This window comes from Procambarus clarkii, chromosome 76, assembly GCF_040958095.1.
Source record: "Procambarus clarkii isolate CNS0578487 chromosome 76, FALCON_Pclarkii_2.0, whole genome shotgun sequence".
In the NCBI taxonomy this organism is placed as follows: Eukaryota; Metazoa; Arthropoda; class Malacostraca; order Decapoda; family Cambaridae; genus Procambarus; species Procambarus clarkii.
In genome coordinates this window covers 10030304-10053397 of record NC_091225.1, presented here as the reverse complement: position 1 = coordinate 10053397, position 23094 = coordinate 10030304, and the positions used below count along the sequence as shown (strand labels likewise).

Genomic DNA, 23094 nt, shown 5'->3' with positions numbered 1-23094 from the left:
CCATGCCTTACAGTTGTTACAAGATAACTACAGTGATAAGGAGACTGCAATTGCACGTCTCTCGTACAAATTATTGGATTTACCCTCTCCAAATAAAAGTTATGAGTCACTACAATCATTTCGATTGTCTATAGAATCAATCATCAAAGCCCTCAGTACAAAAGTACCTGTAGGTGATGCAGAGTGGCTTATAAAGTTAATCATTCAGAGGAAACTTCCAAATGAGGTCATAGACAGCCTATGCACTCATTATAACACCAACATCTTATCACAAAGCCAAATCATTGATGGACTTCGAGCTTACGTACAAAGATTACGAAGCCGAGGAAAACTGAGATCTCAAGAAAAAATCCCCAAAGGTGAATCCACGGACAAAAGCAAAAATGTCCAGAATGGCAGTCAAAAATCAAGGCAACAAAACTCCTCTTCTGCAAAGTGGAAACAGAATAATGTTGGCTCTTATGCTATATCCCCCACAGTTGACAGAACTGTAGGAAACCAAGCTCCTAAGACAGATAAGACAAAAGGAGCTACAAATGCCCCAAAATGTTTATTCTGTCAAGAAGCACATACCATTTATCAATGCACAGTTTATGTAGGCCGTGCCAGTCGAATCGATCGACTGAAATCTCTCAACAGGTGCATCCGTTGTCTTCGGAAGCACGATACAAGTGAGTGTAACACTCCATTGCAAAACTGCCAATATTGTCATAAAAGTGTACATCACACAGCACTCTGTGGTGATATTAACACTCAATCCAGATCACAGACTTCCAATAATCAACATGCATCTCAGGCAAAGCCCAAAGATGATAATACCACAACAGCCGTACAATTCTGTACAGTAATGAGCAATGTCAACGACTTGGATACAGAAATTGTTACAACAGCCATATTGCCTACTGCACAGCTAGAACTATGCAATCAAGGAATTTGTATTCCAACTAGAGGCTTTTTTGATCAAGGGTCACAGAAAACCTTTATCAGTAAAAAGATGGCAGAAGATTTACAACTTAAATCTTCAAAGCAAGTATCTACATCAATATCAGGGTTTTTTACTAATTCTGGTCGTAGAACCTTTCCAGTAGTAAAACTCAATGTCTGTCTAGGTACATCCCAAAGGACAGTAGAAGCCATAGTAGTTGATAAAATTCCTACTGAAATGGAAGTGACTGGTCTGACAGCCACAATTAAATTCCTAAAAGAAAAAGGAATCCAATTAGCAGATCCTCTACTTGATTCTGACTACATAGGAGATATCGGAATCCTGATTGGAGCTGACTACTATCATCGATTCATTCTGGGATCAGAAGAATCTATGGGTATGAATATACTCAAATCAGCAGGAGGCATATTGATGACAGGACCTATACTAGATCTTGAACCTTCAACTCCTGAAAAATCACATCATACAGAAACTGTAATAGTGGCATGACTAGGCAAAGAACAGTCACCACTTAAAATCCCCCACATGATTGATGATGGATTAGAATCTGTACATCAATTGTGGGAACTTGATGCCATAGGAATAATTCCTGAACAACCAAGTCCTGATGATGTCTGTGCATACAATCAGTACTTAGAAACAGTACAGTATCATGATGGACAGTACTGGGTAAGGCTACCATGGAAAATCAACCATAAAACCTTACCTACCAATTATCACATGGCTTATAGTCAATTTAAATCGCAACTAGCAAAGCTAAGAAAAAGGCCTGAGCATTTAAAACTCTATCATGAGATTATTGCGCAACAATTAAAGAATAAATTCATCGAAGTCGTGAAACATGACAATAAGCAAACAGGCCATTTTTTACCTCACATGGCTGTAATGAGAGAATCAAAAACGACTCCTTTACGGATAGTTTTTAATTGTAGCTCTAAATCTGGACCCCAAGGAACCAGTCTAAATGATTGTTTGCAAACAGGTCCAAGTCTAACTCAGAAATTGTATGACATACTGTTGAAGTTTAGACTTAACAAATATGCGTATTCAGCAGATATAAGTAAGGCCTTTCTAAGAGTTGGCTTACAGGAAGAAGATAGAGACTTCACTAAGTTTCTATGGGTAGAGAACCCAGAAGATGTCAATAGTCCTGTAGTGACTTTCAGATTCTCTTCAGTTCTTTTCGGCGCGACAAGCAGTCCATTTCTATTGCAAGCAACTCTAGATACTCATCTGAAGAAATCATCAAGTCCCTGTAAGACTGAAATCAGTCAAAATCTATATGTAGATAATTTTCAAGGGACAGTTAACAGTACTACTGAACTGTTACAATTATATCAAGAGGCCAACAAGGAGCTACAAGGTGCCAACATGCCACTACAATCTTGGGCCTCTAATAATGCAACATTGAATAATCAAATAGCAAGAGATTACCCTGAATATCACGTACCAGAATCACAAAAGGTGTTAGGTATGGATTGGGATTTAATCTCGGACACAATATCGGTCAAATCTGTGCCAGTAAATTACAACATCACTACAAAAAGGGATTTGCTTTCACAAGTTAGCAAAGTATTCGACCCACTTGGTCTACTAAATCCTTTGACTATCAAGGTGCGTTTATTGGTGCAAGAAGCATGGAAGGCTAAGGTTGGTTGGGATGATCCACTACCAATCCAGTTACAAAAAGCTTGGATGGAAGTGGCTCAAGAACAAACTTTAGTTGAAAAGATAATCTTTCCGAGACACATAGTCGAGGAAAATGAAGAAGTATCACTACATGTATTCGCAGACTCGTCAGCCAAAGCTTTTGGAGCTTGTGCTTATTTAGTGACTTCTAATCAATCATATCTTATCACCTCTAAGGCCAGAGTCGCTCCATTAAAAAAGAGGACTTTGCCTCAGATGGAACTAACAGCACTGCTAACTGGAACACGCTTAGCAGTGCATATCAAACAAGTCTTGTCTACCATGAACATCAAAGATGTCATTATATGGTCTGACAATGAAGCTGTCTTACAATGGGTACGAAACGACAACTGTCCAACTCCATATGTAAAAAATCGCGTCTCGGAAATTAAAGAAATTTCCGCGGGCTTTCAATTGTTGCATGTACCAACAAAGGATAATCCAGCTGATCTCTTATCAAGAGGTATGACATTTAAACAGTTTGCAAAGGCAGATATTTGGTTTCATGGGCCTCGATGGTTAGTGAATGGTAGTTGGCCTGAACAAAAGCCACACGTCATTACGACACAAACCATAACTACCACCAGGCAGCGAGCTCAAATATCAGTCTTGGATTGTACTCGTTACTCCTCGCTCATCAAATTAATCAATGTAACACAGAACGTGTTTCATTATCTCAGGAAAAAAGGTATAAAACACACTTTTCCTGATGCACTTATCTATTGGGTAAGACAAGCCCAGAGAGAAACTTATGGGAATAACTATGAAAATCTTCCGCATAAGTTAAAACACAATCTCGGTCTGTGGATAGACCAAGAAAATCACAACATTCTGCGTTGTGGAGGGAGACTTAAACACGCAGATATCAATCTAGATACCGTGCATCCATGGCTTTTACCAAAAAATCATTGGATCACAAGGTTGATTGTGTTGCATACACATCAACAAATCATCAAACATGGAGGAGTGTTAGACACACTCACACAAATCAGACAGCAGTACTGGATTCCTCAGGGAAGACAGTCAGTCAAATCAATCTTGAAGAATTGCATGATATGCCGAAGGTACGATGCAAGAACTTGCTCTTATCCAGGGCCACCACCCCTACCAAAGGAACGAGTGGTCCATCTACAACCTTTCGAAACGACAGGAGTAGATTATACAGGAGCAATATATCTAACAGGGACTGCAGATAAGCAACCTATCAAGGCATACATCTGTCTGTTCACCTGTGCTACCACCAGGGCAGTACATCTAGAGGTAACACCCGATATGACTGCTCAATCATTTATTCAAGCTTTCCGCAGATTCGCAGCACGCCGATCATGCCCTAAGCTGATGATTTCAGATAATGGAGCAAACTTGGTAGCTGGAGAAGCATGTCTACGGGAAATCTGTTCCCATCCTGCAGTTACTTCCACACTGGAACAGCGTCATTGCAGATGGAAATTTATCCCTCCGAGAGCCCCATGGCACGGAGGATTTTATGAACGGTTAATAGGAACTGTAAAAAGATCCTTGAGAAAATCTCTACACCGTCAGAAAATCAATCTTCAAGAGCTCCAGACAGTAATCACGGAAATAGAATCAAGGGTGAATAACCGGCCGTTGACTTACTTGTCTGAGGATCCTACTCAACATGAGCCGTTAAGTCCTGCCCACCTAATGTATGGAAGACTTCTGACTCCAGTACCATCTCTAGTGGATGATGAGATCAGAGATCCCTCATATGTGGGTCAGAGCGAGTTGGTTCAGGGGTATAAACATCTGTCCAGCATAATCCAAAAATGGAATGATGTTTGGACAAAAGAATATCTTACATCTCTACGAGAACATCACTATGGGGCCAATGTCCCCCATAATATAGCTAATCTCCAACCTGGCGATATTGTCTTGGTAGACAGTGATGGCCCTAGGGCTGACTGGCCATTAGGTAAAGTTGTCACAGTCCATCCAGATAGTCAGGGGATTTTGAGAATAGTCAAAATCCTGTCTAAAGGAACAACTTCCCTGAAGACATTGGACAAACTCATCCACATGGAATCAGTGAGCCAGCTGCAGTTAGATCCTGAGAGACCTCAAGACACTCTAACTCCACAAGACCCACAGACTCCTAACAGACACAATCGTCCACAACGGACAGCAGCACAAAAGTGCAAGCAAAATTTGCACTTGTATTATCAATCCAATGGAGAGTAAATAAATACATATGGTTACTATTGTCCTAAGTATTGGACTCTGTGCCAGTTCTCTCCCTCTGGAAGATGTGGGAAATTTTTACCCACCATATCTAATAATCATCTAAGAAATGTATAATTTCTATATCATATCTAAATCATATCAAAATCATATCTAAATCGTATCAAAAATCATATTAGAATCATGAAAAATGCATTATATAGCTTGATCCTGGATGACAATGGCACCATGAACACGTACGCAACAGGGGCCCTTTTGATGCCTACGTGACTTTGTACATGATCTCTCAAGGATCCAGAAGCTTCTAGAAGGACTTCTTAATTAAAAAACTATTGGAACATTGATTCAACATCCGGTAGGATTAAAAATCGAATCCTTAATAAGATTCAGTGGTACTTTCAAATACTACTTATAATCTTTAAATCTTATATCTAATTATATTATAATCACATCTTATCTTAATCATAAGTCTAGACTGTAAAAATAATCAATCAATATTCATAGAAGGCTACCGTGCACAGAGAGCATGGGAGGGCGATGGGGGGAGTGAAGCGCCCACCAACAAAGCCCGCGGCACTCCGCGTTTGTTTACAAATGAGTGAACAAGTGACTGATCCTTAGCGAACATTACCAGCTCAAGGACACCTTATCTAATATTTTTTATCGCCAGTGAATACTCTCTAGAACTGGGGGAGTACCTGGACAATATCTACAAGGAAAATCCTGGAACATTACATAAAATAGAGTGTATAGTGGAGATCAGTGACACGGTTTCCTCCACCTTCATTCATAAACTTTTATCTCGAATCATTCTTCTGCAACTGCAGGATAATCACGTAGCAACGCTACCAGATCATCATACAGCAACGCTGTAGCAAAATATCGTGCCTAAACTCAACAAGAGAGTTAATCAGTCTGGCAAACTTGTCAGACAGGCACCCCGACTGGCAGAGAAGTATATTGAAGGTTATTTGGTGTATGATTGGCCAATTGTATGCTTGTGTAACTTTAATATCCTATAAATCTGTCTGTTGGTTAAAAAGCGAGGCAAAGCCTCATTCATCGGTACGTTTATTAAAATTGTAGTGTAGCTGTGAATCTTATCCAAGCACTGAACCTCATGAGTGTCCATTGTGCCAGAAAGTATTCAGCCTCAATAAGTAAAAACCTCATAAGTGTCCATAGCGTTGGAAAAGATTCAGTCAAGCTAACTGTATCATATAAATTGAATATGTCTGCATATATATTTGAATATATAAATTAAGTTATCAATTGCTTGCTTAGTTATTTTTAAGTTATCATATAAGTTCATTTAATTGAATATAATTTCTAGTAGTTACTTAGTTAAGTGTTTAGACTACATTTAAGGTCATTTATTATACTTTTACAATTTAATTTGTTGTTTATAGTATAAGAATCTATTGGCTGTAAGTTATGGTGCTAGGTTAGACTATGTATGTTTAAATCCCTGATTTAAACAGAGCCAGTGTTCAGTCATACAACTGAATTTATCAAATCTTATCCTTGTATAAAATACAAGCTGATGTGAGATCCCTGTCTACAGGTGGATTGGAACTTCTATCAACTAAGTCATTCACCCCACCTGTCCCTTACAGCCCACAATCTGTCATTAGGAAAAGAGGATCTAGGATTTACAACCCTAGCTAGAGATTTTAATTGAATTAATTTGCAGACAGTAATTTTTTAATTTAGTTCAGTACAAGTCCCTGGTAGTCTCCTCTTATATCAATCCCGGCAGGTTTTTCCCACACTCGTTATCCAACCTGTCATTTTTCTTGCAGTTGTGACGGCTACTTTATTGTGTTCTTTAAATGTAATGTCTTCCGACATCAGTACACCCAAATCCTTTACATTGCCTTTCCGTTCTATATTATGATTTGACTGAGTTTTATACGTGGTTTCCGTTTTTATATTTTCATTTATTCCACCATATTATTTTTTGTAGCCCATAGAAAGACCTGATTGACATCTGATTGGAGGTTTGCCGTGTCCTCTATGTTGTCTACTCTCATAAAAATCCTAATGTCATCTGCAAAGGATGATAGAGTACTATAGGGTGTGTTGTTGTCTATGTCCAATATGAGGGTGAGAAAAAGTACTGGAGTAAGCACAGTACCCTGGGGAACTGAGCTCTTTACAGTTGATGGTCCGGATTATATTTTCTTGACTATTACACATTGGGTTCTATTAGTCAGGAAATTGTAGATCCATCTGCCTATTTTTCCGTAATTCCTCTTGAACGCATTATATGTGCAATAACACCATGGTCACATTTGTAAAAGGCTTTTGCAAAATCTGTGTAAATTACATCAGCGTTTTGTTTGTCTTCCATGGCATCTAATGCCATGTTATAGTGGTCCAGCAACTGTGACAGGCAAGAGTGCCCTGTTCTGAAACCATGTTGTCCAGGGTTATGGAGATGCTGTGATTCCATGTATTTTGTGATCTTACTTCTTAGCACTCTTAAAGATTTTTATGATGTGCGATGTTAGTGCAATCGGTCTGTAATTTTTTGCCTCTGCTTTATTTCCTCCTTTATGGAGTGGTGCTATCTCTGCTGTTTTTAATATGTCAGGGATAATGCCAGTATCTAGGCTTTGTCTTCCAAGAATGTGAAGGGCCTGTGATAGCGTTTTTTTACAGTTCTTGATGAATATAGAGTTCCAAGAATCAGGGCCTGATGCAGAGTGCATAGGCATACTGTCTATGGCTTCTTCAAAATCCAGTGGGGAAAGGGTGACATCTGATATATGATTTGATGTTGGTATCATATCGATGAAAAATCCATTTAGGTTATCGATCTGCAGAGTGTGTTTATTGGCTTGCTGAAAACAGAGTCATACCGATTCCTCAGTATTTCGCTCATTTCTTTGTTGTCATCAGTAAAAGTTCAATCTCTCTTTCGCAGGGAGCCTGATACTAGATGTCGGTTTTGATCTTGATTTTGCATAGGAGAAAAAATATTTTGGATTTCTCTCTATTTCACTGATGGCCTCTTGCTCTCTTTGCCTCTCCTGGGTTTTGTATGATTCTTGTAGCTTTAGTTCAATTGTTTCTATTTCTCTACCTAACCTTCGCCGTTCTTGAGATAAGGTGCGACTCTCAAGTTGTTCCATGATTCATTTTCTTCGTCTATAGAGGAAACGACGTTCCCGTTCCAACATGCATCTCTTCCTCTTTTTTTCTTAGTGGTATGCGGTTTGAACATAATTCTATTGCTACTGAGCTTATTTTTCGAGGCACTGGTTTAGGTTTGCATTTTCTAGCTTCTTTTCCCAGCTTATTTCTGTGAAGTCCTGGTTTATTTGCTCCCAGTTCATCTGTTTATTATTGAAGTTGAATTTGCTGAAATCTCCTCCGACGGGAACCGGGACTGGTTTTGAAGGTCTATTCCCCATGCTTGTCAGAACTTCAATTAACCCTCAAACCGCGCATATCATATATAAATGATATCAGTGACAAAACCGAAACCGCGCACATCATTTATATATGATTTCGTGTCTAGCGCTATAATTTAAACTCCCCGCCTGGGATAGGGGCAGCTATAGTACAGCCACGACCGATAGTTGCCAGATGCCACCTAGAAAAAAAAATCCAGGCCAACATTCTTGGGTGTTACAGCGTCAGTATTGAGCAAGCCACCAAGGCTGGCGCACGCAGCATGAGCTCACAGCACCGCTGTTCAGCTTGTGACCACAGCATCGCCTACAAATACCATAATATATATGATACTGCTATTATTTAGCAGTGATAGTATTACTGAAGCCCCCTGACTGTGATAAAACTGACCAGGATTCTGATAATAGCAGGATTGTGGTGATATTTAGCGCTGTGCTCCATGGAGGGAGGAGTAAGGTTGTGGGAGGGAGGGTTGTGGCGTCGTCTTCTGACTGTGTGTGGCCACCATTTATTGACTGCACTCACCATACCAGCTTAGTGGTTCGATATGGTGAACACAAATGTAGATACTTCTATATAACATGTGTACTGTATAGTGTTAGATAACAGCGAGAGGAGTAGGTTGGGAGCCGCCATTTTGGTGAGGGAAGAGCGTCGTCTGCACGTCTTGGCATGGTGTTTACTGATGGCCACTATGGTCTTTGGGCACCATACCAGCTTATTTGTACAGGTATAGTGAATAAAACAGGTAGATACTTATATATAATGTGTGTATATAGCGTAATAACACCACAAATATTGTTGGAGGACAAATATTAGTGCGTCTGGCCTTGAGGGCGGCCGCCGATCAGCTGACTGTGTGAGTAGCTACGTCTTTGTGGCCTTTACTCACCATACAAGCTTAGATGTACAGTTATGGTGAACAAAACATGTAAATACGTATATATAACGTCTGTGTATAGTGAATAAATACAGAAAGAGTATTGTGGGGGGTGAATGAGGGTGAGTGAGGTGGTGTTGAGGGAGGGAGTGGCAGTGAGTGGCTCGCTGGTGTTTGGCGGTCACTCCTCGTTGCTTTTTGACTCACAAGACCAACTTAGTAGTTCGTTATGGTGTACAAAACATGCAAATACTTATATATAACCTGTGTATATAGTGTAACAACAGCAAAAGTATTTGTTTATTATTTTATGAACATAATAATTGAATCACTAATATGCACACCATAATTTTGAGTACAGCGATGGTTCACACATTTTTATAATATAAATATACCACAATTCACTGTATGGAATAATATTATTGCAAAAAAAAATAAGAAAAAATCAATCAGAGACATTGAAATAATTAGGTAATAATATATTTGTGGCAACTGCCGTCTGACAGCTCGGGCGGAGTAGACCTCGTCTGGCGAAGGCTCTGCCAACGCCCCTTTTTTGCCACACTTCCCTACCCTATTGCGGCTAAAATATGCCACCTACGATTTTTTTGTTATTTTTTCCGTGATCAGGGAACAAAAATGAACACTTCTATAAGACGAAAGGATTTTTTGGAAACTTTTTTTTTTGTTGCGCCTGTGGGTGTGAATTCCATTTGGGCCCCTAGCGGTTTGAGGGTTAAGTTGTGATTTGAGTAACAGGTATTTGTAATCATTATGTTCCTGATCAATTCATCATTATTAGTGAAAATGAGGTCCAGCGTGTTCTCCTTCCTAGTTGGTTCTACTATTTTCTGGTTTAAGGCAAACCTGTCGCACATCCGTAGCAGGTCATTTGCATGTGCCTGTTCATTTAAGCTACTTCCCAGAATTCTCTCTTATTCAACTGTATCTGCTATTGTCTTCCATTTCAGGTGCCGTAAGTTGAAGTCCCCAAGCAGGATGATGTTTGGGGCTGGATTTATGAGGTTTTCTAAGCAGTGTTCTATTTTCATTAGTTGGTCTTTAACCCTTAAACTGCGCATGGCGTATATATACGCCCTGAGTAACATGTCCCATGGTGCGCATGGCGTATATATACGCCATAGGGTGCCAGGCCTGATTCAAATGGCCCGCGGCTACACGGGGTTCACAGTAGCTTCCTCAGGGCTCTTGTAAACAGATGCCATTTAAAAAAAAAATCGTGGGCAATATTCTCAGGTGTGAGAGGCACAGTACTGTTGGAGCAACTAAGGCCGGCGCATGCAGCATGAGCGAACAGCATTGCTGTTCAGCTTGTGACCACAGCATCGCCGAAAAATGTCAAAATAAATATATAATTGTTATTATTTAGCGATGACAATATTACAGATGACCCATGACTGTGATATAAATAACCAGGGTTGTGATAATGGCAGGATTGTTGTAATAATTAGCGCTGTGGCAGGAGTGATGCTGAGAGATGGAGGGAGACAGCATCGTTTACTGACTGTGTGGCTAGCTGTTATTGTTTGCATTCACCATACCAGGTCAGTGGTTCTCTATGGTGAACACATATGTAGATACTTATATATAATGTGTGTATTAGTGTAATAACAGCAAAAGGATTATGCTGGGAGGAGCCATATGGGTGACGGAGGTGACGTCGTCTGCACGGTTTGTCTAGCTGTTTAGAGGGTGGCCACTATGCTCTTTGGGTGCACTACAAGCTTAGGTGTACAGTTACGGTGCATAAAACATGTAGATATTTATATATAATATGTGTATATAGGGTAATAACACTGCAATCAGCATTGTTGGGGTAGAAAGTTTAGTGCGTGTGACCTTGAAAGAGTGAGGGAGCCGCCAGCCGCCATCTGTGTATAGCGACGACTCTTAGTGCCTGAACTAACTATATCAGCTTAGCTGTACAGTTGTGGTGAACAAAATATATACATACTTATATATAACGTCTGTATATAGTGTAATAACACCACAAATGGTATTATTGGGGAAGAAAGTTTAGTGCGTGTGTTGAGGGAGAGGCAGCGAGTGGCTGGCTGGTGTGTGGCGGTAACTCTTCGTTGCTTTTCGACTCTCAATACCAACTTAGTGGTTCGTTATGGTGACCAAAACATGCATATACTTATATATAATCTGTGTATAGAGTGTAATAGCAGCAAAACTATATGTTTATTGTTTTATAAACATAATAATTGAATCACTAATATGCACATCATACTTTTGAGTATAGTGATTATTCACCACTTTTATTATATAAATATATTACAATACACACTATTGAATAATATTACTGCAAAAAAAATAAGAAAAAATCAATCGGAGACATTGAAACAATTAGGTAATAATATCTTTGTGGCAACTCCCATCTGTCAGCGCGGGTGACGCTGACCGGGTCTGACGACCGCTCTGTCAACGCCCACTTTTTGCCAGACTTCCTCGGTCAATTGCGCCCAAAATATGTCACCTACAATTTTTTTTTATTTTTTCCGTGCTCAGGGGACACAAATTAACATGTTTAGAAGACAGAAAAAAATTTTTGAATTTTTTTTTTCTTGCGCACAGGGGTGTAAATGTCCAAAGGACCCCTGAGCAGTGTAAGGGTTAAACTGCTGATGATTTGCCTCCGATGACTTATATACAAGGGCAATAACTACATTTAAGATCTCTATTTTGATTATCAGCACTTGCACCATATCATTTGTAGTGATTAGCAGCTCAGTACAGATGAGTGTGTCCTTGATATATAAAGGCTGACCCCACCCTGTAGCCTGTGGTGTACAGGCTGACCCCACCCTGTGGCCGGTGTTTCCTGTCACATCTGAAAACATTGTACTGCGAGATCCATATTTCACCAACATTGTAGTCCTTTGTGTGAATTTCCGTTAGGGCTGCAAACACTGCATTTGCCTCACGTAAGAGGCCATCTATGAAGAGCACTTTGTTAGATTTGAGTGTTTTTAAACCCTGAATGTTGGCAAATAAAAATGATGTTATGTTTGTGGAAGTGCTGGATGCTTTACTTGGTGTTAATATCTGAGGCTCTGGTAAGGTGGCCACTGTGTTTGCGTCCTCTCTAACATTTGATCGAGTTGATGGTAGAGTCTGGACATTTTTAGCCATTCTTCTCCTCCTCCTCTTGCTAAAAATCCTCCTGGTAAATAGTGTTGTGGCTGCTTTCATCGAGATGGTTTGTCGGTCTTATTCGCTTGCTACCTTTTATATGAAAAGCTGGATATTCTGTGTTGAAACATTCATTTTTATTTAAAGAGTTCTTGCTCAGTTCTGGGTGAAAGAGATCACAGCTTTTGGTACATTTACCTGTATTAACCCTTAAATTGCGCATCGCATCATATGATTCTTTGACTGACTTGCAGTAAATAGCGCATCACATCATATGATGCTTTGGAGTACTACGCAAGATTTAAACGGCCCGCGGATACACGGGGTTCACCACACCTTCATCAGGGCTCTTGTAAATAGACGCCATTTTTTTTTTAAATCGTGGGCCAAATTCCCGGGTGTTAGGGGCCTCAGTATTGAGCAAGCTACCAAGCCTGACGCACGCAGCATGAGCTCACAGCACTGCTGTTCAGCTTGTGACCACAGCATCGCCTAAAAATACCATAATATACTTGTTCATGCTATTATGTAGCGATGATATTATTACAGAAAACCCCTGACTGTGATTAAACTGACCAGGGTTCTGATAATAGCAGAATCGCGGTGATATTTAGCGCTGTGCTCCATGGAGGGAGGAGTAATGCTGTGGGAGGGGAGGGTAGTGGCATTGTCTTCTGACTATGTGTGGCCACATTTTATTGACTGCACTCACCATACCAGCTTAGTGGTTCACTATAGTGAACACAAATGTAGATACTTATATATAACGTGTGTATAGAGGGTATAAACAGCAAGAGGAGTAGGTTGGGAGCCGCCATTTTGGTGAGGGCAGTGGCGTCGTCTGCACGACTTATCATGTTGTTTACTGGTGACCACGATGGTCTTTGGGCACCATACCAGTTTACTTGTGCAAGTATGGTGAATAAAACAGGTAGATATTTATATATAATGTGTGTATATAGCGTAATAACACCACAAACAGTATTGTTGGAGGAGAAATATCAGTGTGTATCTGGCCTTGAGGGCGGCAGCCACCAGCTGACTGTGTGAGTAGCTACGTCTTTGTGACTTTACTCACCATACAAGCTTAGATGTACAGTTATAGTGATTGGTGAACAAAACATGTAAATACTTATATATAATGTTTGTATATAAAAGCAAAAACAGTATGGTGGGTGGAGAATGGTGGCAAGTCAGGTGAGGTGAGGGAGGGAGGGAGTGGCAGCCAGTGGCGGGCTGCCACTGCCACTCAGCATAGCAACTTAGTGGCTCGTTATGGTGAACACGAATGTAGATACATATATATAACGTCTGTATGTAGTGAATAAAAGCAAAAACAGTATTGTGGGAGGAGAATGTGGGCGAGTGAGGTATTGAGGGAGGGCGTGAGTGGCTGGCTGGTACACGGCGGTCACTCCTCACTACTTTTTGACTCATAATAGCAACTTAGTGGATCGTTATGGTGAACAAAACATGCAGATACTTATATATAACCTGTGTATATAATGTAATAACCGACAAAGTATTTGTTCACTGTTTGATGAACATAATTGAATCAACAATACGCACACCATATTTTTGAGTACAGCAATGATTCACTCATTTTATTATATAAATATATCACACTACACACTATTGAATAATATTACAGCCAAAAAAAATACTAAAAACCAATCAGAGACATTGAAATAATTAGGTAATTATCTCTTTGTGGCAACTCCGGCCTGACAGCTGGCAAGCAACAGACTACCTGGGACGCACGCTAAGTCAGCGCCTGTTATCTGCCAGACTTCCCCGCCCTATAGCGGGCAATATATGCCACTTACAATTTTTGTATTATTTTTCCCATGATCAGTAATCACTAATTAACAGGTTAGGAAGAAAAAAGATTTTTTTTTTTTTGTATGCGCCTGTGGGTGTCAAATGGTATATAGCCATGCGCTATTTAAGGGTTAAGGGTTAAGAAGGGTCCTGCACTCTCTGGGATGATCATATTTATATAGTCCATTTGTTCTCCCTGATATCCCATGCTTATAGATACCCCATTTATAATATCGGCAGATTTTGGGTCCTTGTTTTATTTGTCTCAAAAACCCTGGTACCAATATCGTGCCCGGTTCAGGCGCCGATACTGCGCCCGACCCCAATGTCGTGTCCAGCGCTAGCATAGCATCCAGCCCCGTCGCCAACATTGCATTCGGCCCCGCCGCCAACGTCACATCCAGTGCCACCGCCAATATTGCATCTGGTCCCACTGCCAATGTCGCATCCGGCCCCAACGCGCTGAGATGTAGCTCCAATTCAGGTTCTGCCTAAGTGTCCTTGACAATTTGTTTGAAAACATTGGAGATTTCCATGCAGGCAGTTAGAAGTGATTCTCTGTGCTCTGCTAGAGTTTTATCAAGAATTGCGATCATCTTCAAGACAGTAATATTATCCTTTTTGCAGAACCAGCACACCGAGTGGTCTCTGGGACCAATACTCCTGGCATTATTTAACATGTTGGCACATTTACTGTGTATGGCTGCTGAACATAGTTGGCACTGGAAGCTCTGCTGGTAATCTACTTCCTTGTTGCATTCTGTGCACATCTTTACTAAAGGCATTCTGACCATAATGCATCTGGTCAGTGGTGATGGTGATAGGGCAGTGGTTGTTGACCAGTGGTAAAGGGGAAGGGGGGGGGGAGTGACCCTTCACAGCCTACCAAGTGTGTACACAGATCAAGCCTCGTGGCTCCTGTACACAGAGTCTGGTGTGTGTGTGTTGCCTCACTATTCACTGAATTATGCGTTCCAAATTTTCCACGTGGGAATTTTCCCACACTTTCAAGCCTTTATGCCTGTTTTGTTACCGTTCACTATTCACCGTATCACTGTTCACTATAGTCTATGTAGACTTTGGCCTCGTGTATTGCCTTGTGTGGCATTACGCTCCCACGTGGGCTGGTGAGAGGTGGTTATTCTCTATTAAACACAAAGATCTAATAGCTTTACTGTATTTTCTCTTTCCAAAATGTGGTTTTACACTTTGTGATAACTGTGATTCTTGTTCTATCACTGGAATATTAATATGACCAAATATATTGAAGTTTATTCACGGAGAGCGCAAACCCCACGTCCCTCCCATGCACAGACAACTGGCCCCACCTCAGCTGGAGAGATGCGAGAAGCCGAAAACCTCCGGAAGGACGAAACCGAAGGACCCGCAGGGACATGGAACCGAACTCAGGGAAGAGCCGAACCCAAATCCAAGTCGTACGCAGAGGGGGGGGGAAAGAAAACCCCCACTCCTTGTAATAGCAAGCCCCGCTCGGAGGGTCAGAAAACCCAGGCGGGGTCCAAAGGGCCCCAATACCCCCAAGTCAGCTTCTCCCCAACCCAGGGAGCCTCCACATCAGGCCCAGGAGCCGAGTAGTCCTCCAAACCCCCGGCCTCACAAAAAACCAGCAATGAATGTAATGAAACGCCATTTTCTGGGTGAGCCCAGGAGGCTCCCTGGAGCTTATCGGGCTAATGTATGTTATATTAGACCAGGACATTAGCTAAGGAGTTCAGACCTACCAGGGACCAGCGCCAGAACCTGGCCCCTTCAGAGAGGTTTCAGGGAGCAATGGCACTGGAAAACCCCTCTTGTGGTTGGGGTTTTCCTTATCTGCCACCGACCGGGGTCAGGCACCCAGAAAGGTAGGCATGTCAAAACAAACCCCCACATGGTAAAAAACTAAAACAAAAAACCGAACAGAGAGGTAGAAACTCCCTACAATCCCAAGGAAACAAGCAAACATCACACTTTACTGCCACGCCGATCGTCCGCAAAGCCCTCCCAGCTCCGAGAGGGGGAGGGGGGAGCCCCGGACCTACCGTGCCAGCTGCCAAGCTTCAGTTCAAAAGCAAAGCTTCAATCAACGCGAAAAAACCGCTGACCGGTAGGAGGGAGGGTTGCCAGGGAGCCTCCGGGGCTCACCCAGAAAATGGCGTTTCATTAAATTCAACCCTGGTTTTCTGTAGGGAGCCCCTACGGCTCCCTGGAACTTCATACCCAAAGAGAATTAAAAGAATGGCTGACCCGGGAAGCGGCTGCCACAAACTCTGCAATGCGAAGCTGAGACAACAGGCTGCAACCTGCGACCCAAGGCAACAAGAACGCACGGGAGCAGACGTGCATAAAGAATGGGCGGCCAAGAACCTGTGCGACCCTCAAATCCCTGCGCCCGAAATGAGCCCTAGACATCACCAACACAGCAGCAAAAGCTGCTAACGTCCGAACAGCACGGGTGCACGGACAAACCACAGGCTGGAAGTCTTAAAAACTCTGCGGATGACCTGGGAGACCCGAGCCCTGAAACAGGGAACGAGGGGAACCAGATCAACCCAAAGCACATCCCCAGACACGGTACGCAGGTAATGGCAAAAAGCGCAACCAGACAATACAGGACGCACCCCTGGCCGAACCAATCAAGCATCAATAACCCAAGAACCCCTCCAGAAAGCAGCCGTCTCGACCATTGCCAGAACGGAGAAAGACTGCAAACATACAAACCTACCACCAGTACCAAAGAGCAGAAACCAGAACCAAAGGGGCTACCACAAACTGAGGAGAAGATAAGAAGGCACCCTGATCAAGGACCAGGATGGCTCAGGTGACGCAGAGCAGGCCAGAGGTGAAACAAAGCATGAGAAAGCGTACAAAACGGGGAAGATGTGACGTCCACCCCGAACGCAAGCCGGAGCGGCTCCGCCAGCGCCGCACAAAACGAGGCGACAGTAAGAAACATCAAAACTGTAGTCCTGAAAACCCAAGAAAGAACAAGACAACCCGATGCAAAAGAGAAGACAACCTACGAAGAGCAAGAAAAAGTGCATAGAAACACCAGGAACATCATACTGTCGCCGAGATGAAGCTCACAGATGGGACACCATCAACAAAGCCACCTGATCACCACAGAGATGGTGATACCTGCGTTAAAATACCAGACGCGAAGAGCCGAGGAGAAGGCCGAACCAGTCACGTACAGGACCGGTCCGACCTGCCGAAAGAGGCGGAGCCGCGGGAAAACGCCTTGGGTTCGGACACCTATCAAGCAGCATCTGAAAAGAAGCTGGGCCGGCCACCAAGGAACCATATGGACTACTCTCGTGGGAATGGGCTCCAACCGAGCCAGAACCCGAAGCAACAGCTGGACCGGGAGAAGAGGAACAGGTACCCCCCTCGACCAGCCCTGCCGAAGGGCATCCACCGTGAACGCCTCGCAGGCGGGTAAGGGTGCCACATAAAATGGATGACGCCTAGACCACGCCAACTCGAAGACGTCCATGGCCAGGAGTCCATACGTCCGGCAGAGCCAACGAAACGAATCGGGAACGACTGGCCAATCTGCGAACAGAGGAATGAACCGAGACAGCTGTCCACCAGGACGCAGGACACACCCCGGACATGAACCTCACAGCCACTCTAAGGGACCAGCCCCAAGGACAAACACCTAAGAGAAACCCTGTGGTTCTGGCAAAGAACCGCCAGATAACAGTCCGAATGGAGCTGAATGGCAGAGCACCGAGTGACCCAAACCCTCCAAAGCGCAAACAGCCACGAACTCCTGAACCGTGCTGTTAGCCCGACGGACAGACAGATCCTACCATCCCCAGCCGACCTGGTGAGCACTGGTCACAAAGCACAGCAGAGAGATGACCCGTCCATGAACACATCAAGTGAAGGCTCGGGAAGGTGCCAAGGCATGGAACCACGAAAACCCCCAAAGAGGAAGCTGGTGACCCAGCACCAACACAAGATCCCCGAAGGAACCAAACAGACACCAAAGCCAAACCCGACCCCGCGTTCAGACCAGCATGTCGACATTCAGACTCCCACACAACTGCTCAAGCAACCGATGAGCAACCTGGGACCCCTCACGAACAGCCGAAGGGGGGACCATAGCCGCAGTAACACTTCTGGAGGGAAAGACAAGGAGTGGCCCAATAGCCCTAAACAAGGCCCAGGTCCGAACCCGGGACAGAAACAAATGGAACGACCTCCAGACCACCAGGAAACCAAACCCGGCAATCTGGAAAGAACCACACCCCTGGCGAGCAGACAAGTGGACCGACTGGGAGCCCACATCAGCCAGTCGTCGAGGTAGGGCAGACACTGAATCCCAAGGAGATTTAAACAGGGCACCAAGATCCGGTAAAGATGCGTAAATACACCAAGTGCCAATTACAAAATAGGGAAGGCAACAAAAGCGGTTAGCCTGAAGCCCCACCACCAACTGTGCCAGTCCCGGAAAACTGGAGAGGAACGTGCCAAGAATTGACCTGGAGGTCCAGGGCCACCATCCAGGCACCCGGCCCCAACAGAAGCCAGACAGGAGACAACAGTCCTCCGATGAGGGCATAGAATCTAGGGCGCAGACTGATGAAGCCCGGAAGAACCGCAGATTCGACAGGCCCATGTCTGCATAGAGCAGACGGGAACCCCAGAAGGATGGGGCGGATCGACCACGTCCAATGCACCCATGAAGATGACAAATCGAAGTGCAGGGGAAGAAGCCCACCCTGCCAGCCCTGAACCCCCAAAGGGGGGAGAAGCCGTTCACCGCCGCCACCAGAGGCCGGAAGACAACCAAAAGCGCCCACTAACTGTGGGACCATGCAAGAGTCAGCAAAGCAAGCTGCTCCCCCAATGCCCCATCAACAGAGAAGGGAACAGAGCCCCTTCCGAAAGAAAAAGTATACATACACATATATACATACATATTATGTATATACACCTACACATACATACACACAAGGTATGTTACACACACACGTATGTATGCACATACACATGAAAAGAAAATTACAAGCCGCCGACCAGTGAGCAGAGAGCACCACACCGGCCAGGCGAAGACGGCACAAAACTGCATCAAAAGGCCCACCTCGACAACAAAACCCCAAAATCCCAGCACGACCACAACATGTGCCAAGACCCAAAAAGATCAGTCTGCAAGCCAGGAAGACCCCGGAACCCCAGAAGGCAGATACGGTCACACATGAGGAAACAAAGTCCCCTGAACCCACAGAGGGGGCCCAAGAGGAAGAAACCTCCAGAACGAAACCAAAGAACCCAAAAGAACCCAGAATCAAACCAGGGGGAGCCCAAACCACCACATTTGCCGGCGGAGATACACCACAGAAAGGCAAAGCACAACCCAGACAGAACCCCCAGGGAAACGGTCAAAACAGACTGAAAACCGAGGGACAAGGTGTGGGAGCAAGCATAACAGACAGGGACACTGAGCCCAAACCCAAGGGCTCAGACCCAAAAGAGACAAAACGGAAAACCCAGTGTAAAATCAACACTCAAACGTTCCCAGAGGAACAGGAAACGGGCAGAAAACACCAGAAAAGCAAAGAAACGACAACAGGAGAATAAAACCCCTGAAAAAAGTGAAAAACTCACCCAAAATGCTCGCTCGCACACCCAGGCGCATGTAAACAAACCGCAACGGTGCCCTGGTGGCCACGCCGGGAAACTGGCAGAAGAAAATGACCACCAGAACAGAGGGCTGTGACTGACGCAAAAAATACAAAAACACACCAGCAAAAGTGGGAAGCAAGCAGACTTGGTGGGCGAAAAACTCAGCCCAGAAGCAGAAAACCCAGGCGGGGCTAACTGCCCCAGAACAGCTAGCAGGCATCCCCCACAGCCCCGGGAACTCACAACAGAGGCCCCGGGGCAGAGCCGTCCTCCAAGCCCTCCGCCCTTAAAGAAAAGCAAGAGTCCATGGGAAAGGCAGCAAGAAATTACCAGACCCAGAAGCCTTGGCAGGAGGAACAGGCTCAAAAACATCCATCCCTAACCCGAACGGGGCAGCCCCCGAAAACCGCTCGAGTCTTGGGCCCCAACTAAACCCCACCCCGACCCCAAAACCCGCAGACGATTGAGAGTCGGGAACAGGGAGGGAAAGGGGCGAACAGCACCTAACCAAAACGGGGCGGCCCTGGAGCATCCGAGTGGGAAACCAACCTAGCGTGTTGCAGCAACCTAACCTAGCTTGCAACACGGATGCCGCCTACACTCTGAACAGTAATAACATCAGGAGAGTACTGGAGAACAAGCAGAGAATCTCTCTGGCAAGACTCCGGGTCAAGGTGTCAGTGACCCAACAGGCAACATGATGGAGGTAAAAGTGGCGACTGTCACCCAGAGACAAGGGCACAGCAATCAACGATCCCATAGAAGACGGGTTGGGACCTGGAAGACACATACAATGGTCCACCGAGCTCCGACAGGGGTTTCCAGGGCCTGTAGGGGAAACAACTACGGGAAGCCCAGGCAAGGTGTTGCTAACCGTTTAAACACCCAAACTTAACAAGGGGTAGAGTATAACACTGACAACCCCTGCGATGTGTACAATCACGGGGGCCTAGCAGAGGGCCACCAAACACTACAAGTGGAACCATAGCCACACTAGGCAGACCCCCACCTGGCAAATGAAAATAAAAACAAAAGAAAAACCCCGCAAAATTAACCATCTCCAGAGGCAACAGGAACCGGTCGCCGCTTAGGTGGCAGGTTGCGCAACATCTTGACGCCCTAACCAGCACAATACCAGTCCCTACCCAGGGTCAAACAAGGTCCCCAAGCCCCAGCTGGCCTCAAGGGCGAGGCAAATGCCGAGCAGCAAGAACCTCTATGGGAATGGTTCCCGAATGCCCCAGGGAAGATAACCCTGTTACGCAAGGGCTGTACTCACAGGGCGCTTAGGGATGTCAGCCATTAAGCGCATGCAGCCCCGGCACTGATGAGGTACTCCTGGCCACCGCACAACACAACACACAGCAGTGAACGCCACGCAAGGCAAACACCGCCTAGGAAACTGAGACCAGAGAAGCGTCTATCCCGGTTGACATTAGCTAACGAACTGGTGCTAGGCAGCCAGTGCGGTAGGTCCGGGGCTCCCCCTTCCCCCTCTCAGGGCGGGGAGGGCTGCACAGACGATCGGCGCGGCAGTAAAGTGTGATGTTTGCTTGTTTCCTTGGGATTGTAGGGAGTTTCTACCTCTCTGTTCGATTTTTACCATGTGGGGTTTGTTTTGTTATGCCTACCTTTCTGGGTGCAAACCCCGGTCGCTGGCCGATAAGGAAAACCCCAACTACAAGGGGGTTTTCCAGGGCCAGTGCTCCCTGAAACCTCTCTGAAGGGGCCAGGTTCTGGCGCTGGTCCCTTGTAGGTCTGAACTCCTTAGCTAATGTCCTGGTCAAATATAATATACATTAGCCCAATAAGCTCCAGGGAGCCGTAGGGGTTACCCACAGAAAAATCAGGCAACTTTACAATTTCTATTTTGAATATCATCATTTCCACCATATCATTTGTAGTATTTTGCAGGTTGTGTATTTGAGTTTGTCTTTGATGTACAGGATACCCTACCCTAAAGCCAATATTGGTTTAGCAATGTATAATGAGGAATATTATACATTACACTATTCTTTATTTGTCTTAGATACTAACTAGCATGCTTTAAGAATGTCTATACTTTGTGTTCGAACCATGTAACCTACTATTGAGTTTTAGTTTTAGTAACCCCATCCTGGTTCTGCTGGAAAATAGAGTAAGTACTCTGTTTAAGATTGACTTCTTCTTTTGCTAACTCTAAATCACTGTAAATTCTCAAAATATGACTCAATTATTGATTGTTTTTAAATTGTAAAATCTTACTATGCTAAAATCTATTTTTTAAATCTTACTATTCTATCCATAATAATTTTACTGTTATTATCTACTGTACAGTACTATTATGAATGTATTATATGTAAATTCTTTACATATAACTTAATGTAACCTGAAAATTAAAAATATAAATATCAATTTAACATTATGCTTTATGTTAATGAGTTCTTACATACCTGAACTGCTTGTACAACTTGACCAGGCTCAATATTAGACCTGGATCTCAGCCTGCGGAACCTTCTGACAGCTATGGAAGGGGCCGCAGAAGTAGTGGAGGCAGAGGATTGGGTTAGATTGTCCTCCCGAGTTGCTTCACTAGAGTTTGCCACATTGAGATTACTTTTTCTCCATGGAGATTTATCCTTCTCCTTGCATGGGACTGGGGACTGTGCCTCTGCATCAAAAATAAAAGCAATGATAATATATCACCATTTAAATTAAATTTTAATCTAAATAAATTTTAAGTTTAATCAGTTGTATAATTGTTATTAAAGTGCCTTAATCACCCATTATATCACTACATGTATGTAGGTCACTAATCACTAATGTTTATTCTCATATGGAATATATTTGCCTTCTCCATGAGCAATTATCCTTGCACTCCTTTATTGTATTCTGCTTTTGCTTAAACCTCTTTTATACAGTATCATTAATAATATTTACTTAAAGTAAATTCAAAAGTAATCAGCTTGGCTGACTACTTTACTAAGTTGCATTGATTTATTTCTTCCACTTGAACCCATGCACTGCTTATGTAGCTGCACCCTTATTTGTCGGTCTGATCGAAAGTTCCTTGGCCTATACATAGACAAGAGACTCAGCTTCAGCACCTACATACAACTCATAACCAAGAAATTCTCAAAAACCATAGTTGAATGTAATGAAACGCCACTTTCTGGGTGAGACCTGGAGGCTTCCTGGAGCTAACCGGGCTGATACAAGTGTATTAGTCCCCTGCATCAGTCAAGCGAAAGATTTCTTAGGCCTACCAGAGACCACAAGCCAGAACCTGGCCCCCTCAGAGAGGCATGAGGAGCAATGGCCTATAGAAACCCCAGTGTGGTTTGAAGCATTCTATGTCTGCCATCGA

General features: G+C 43.9%; 1 protein-coding gene across 2 annotated transcripts in view; it reads right to left on the bottom strand.

Annotated features, from left to right (window-relative positions):
• LOC123771433 (uncharacterized) overlaps positions 1-23094 on the bottom strand; it is a 910720-nt gene that overhangs the window by 20336 nt on the left and 867290 nt on the right. For both annotated transcript variants that reach the window (XM_045763937.2, XM_045763939.2), the window contains exon 24: positions 22181-22398. In XM_045763937.2, the coding sequence (XP_045619893.1) occupies positions 22181-22398 (218 nt within the window). The remainder of the gene's footprint in view (positions 1-22180; positions 22399-23094) is intronic.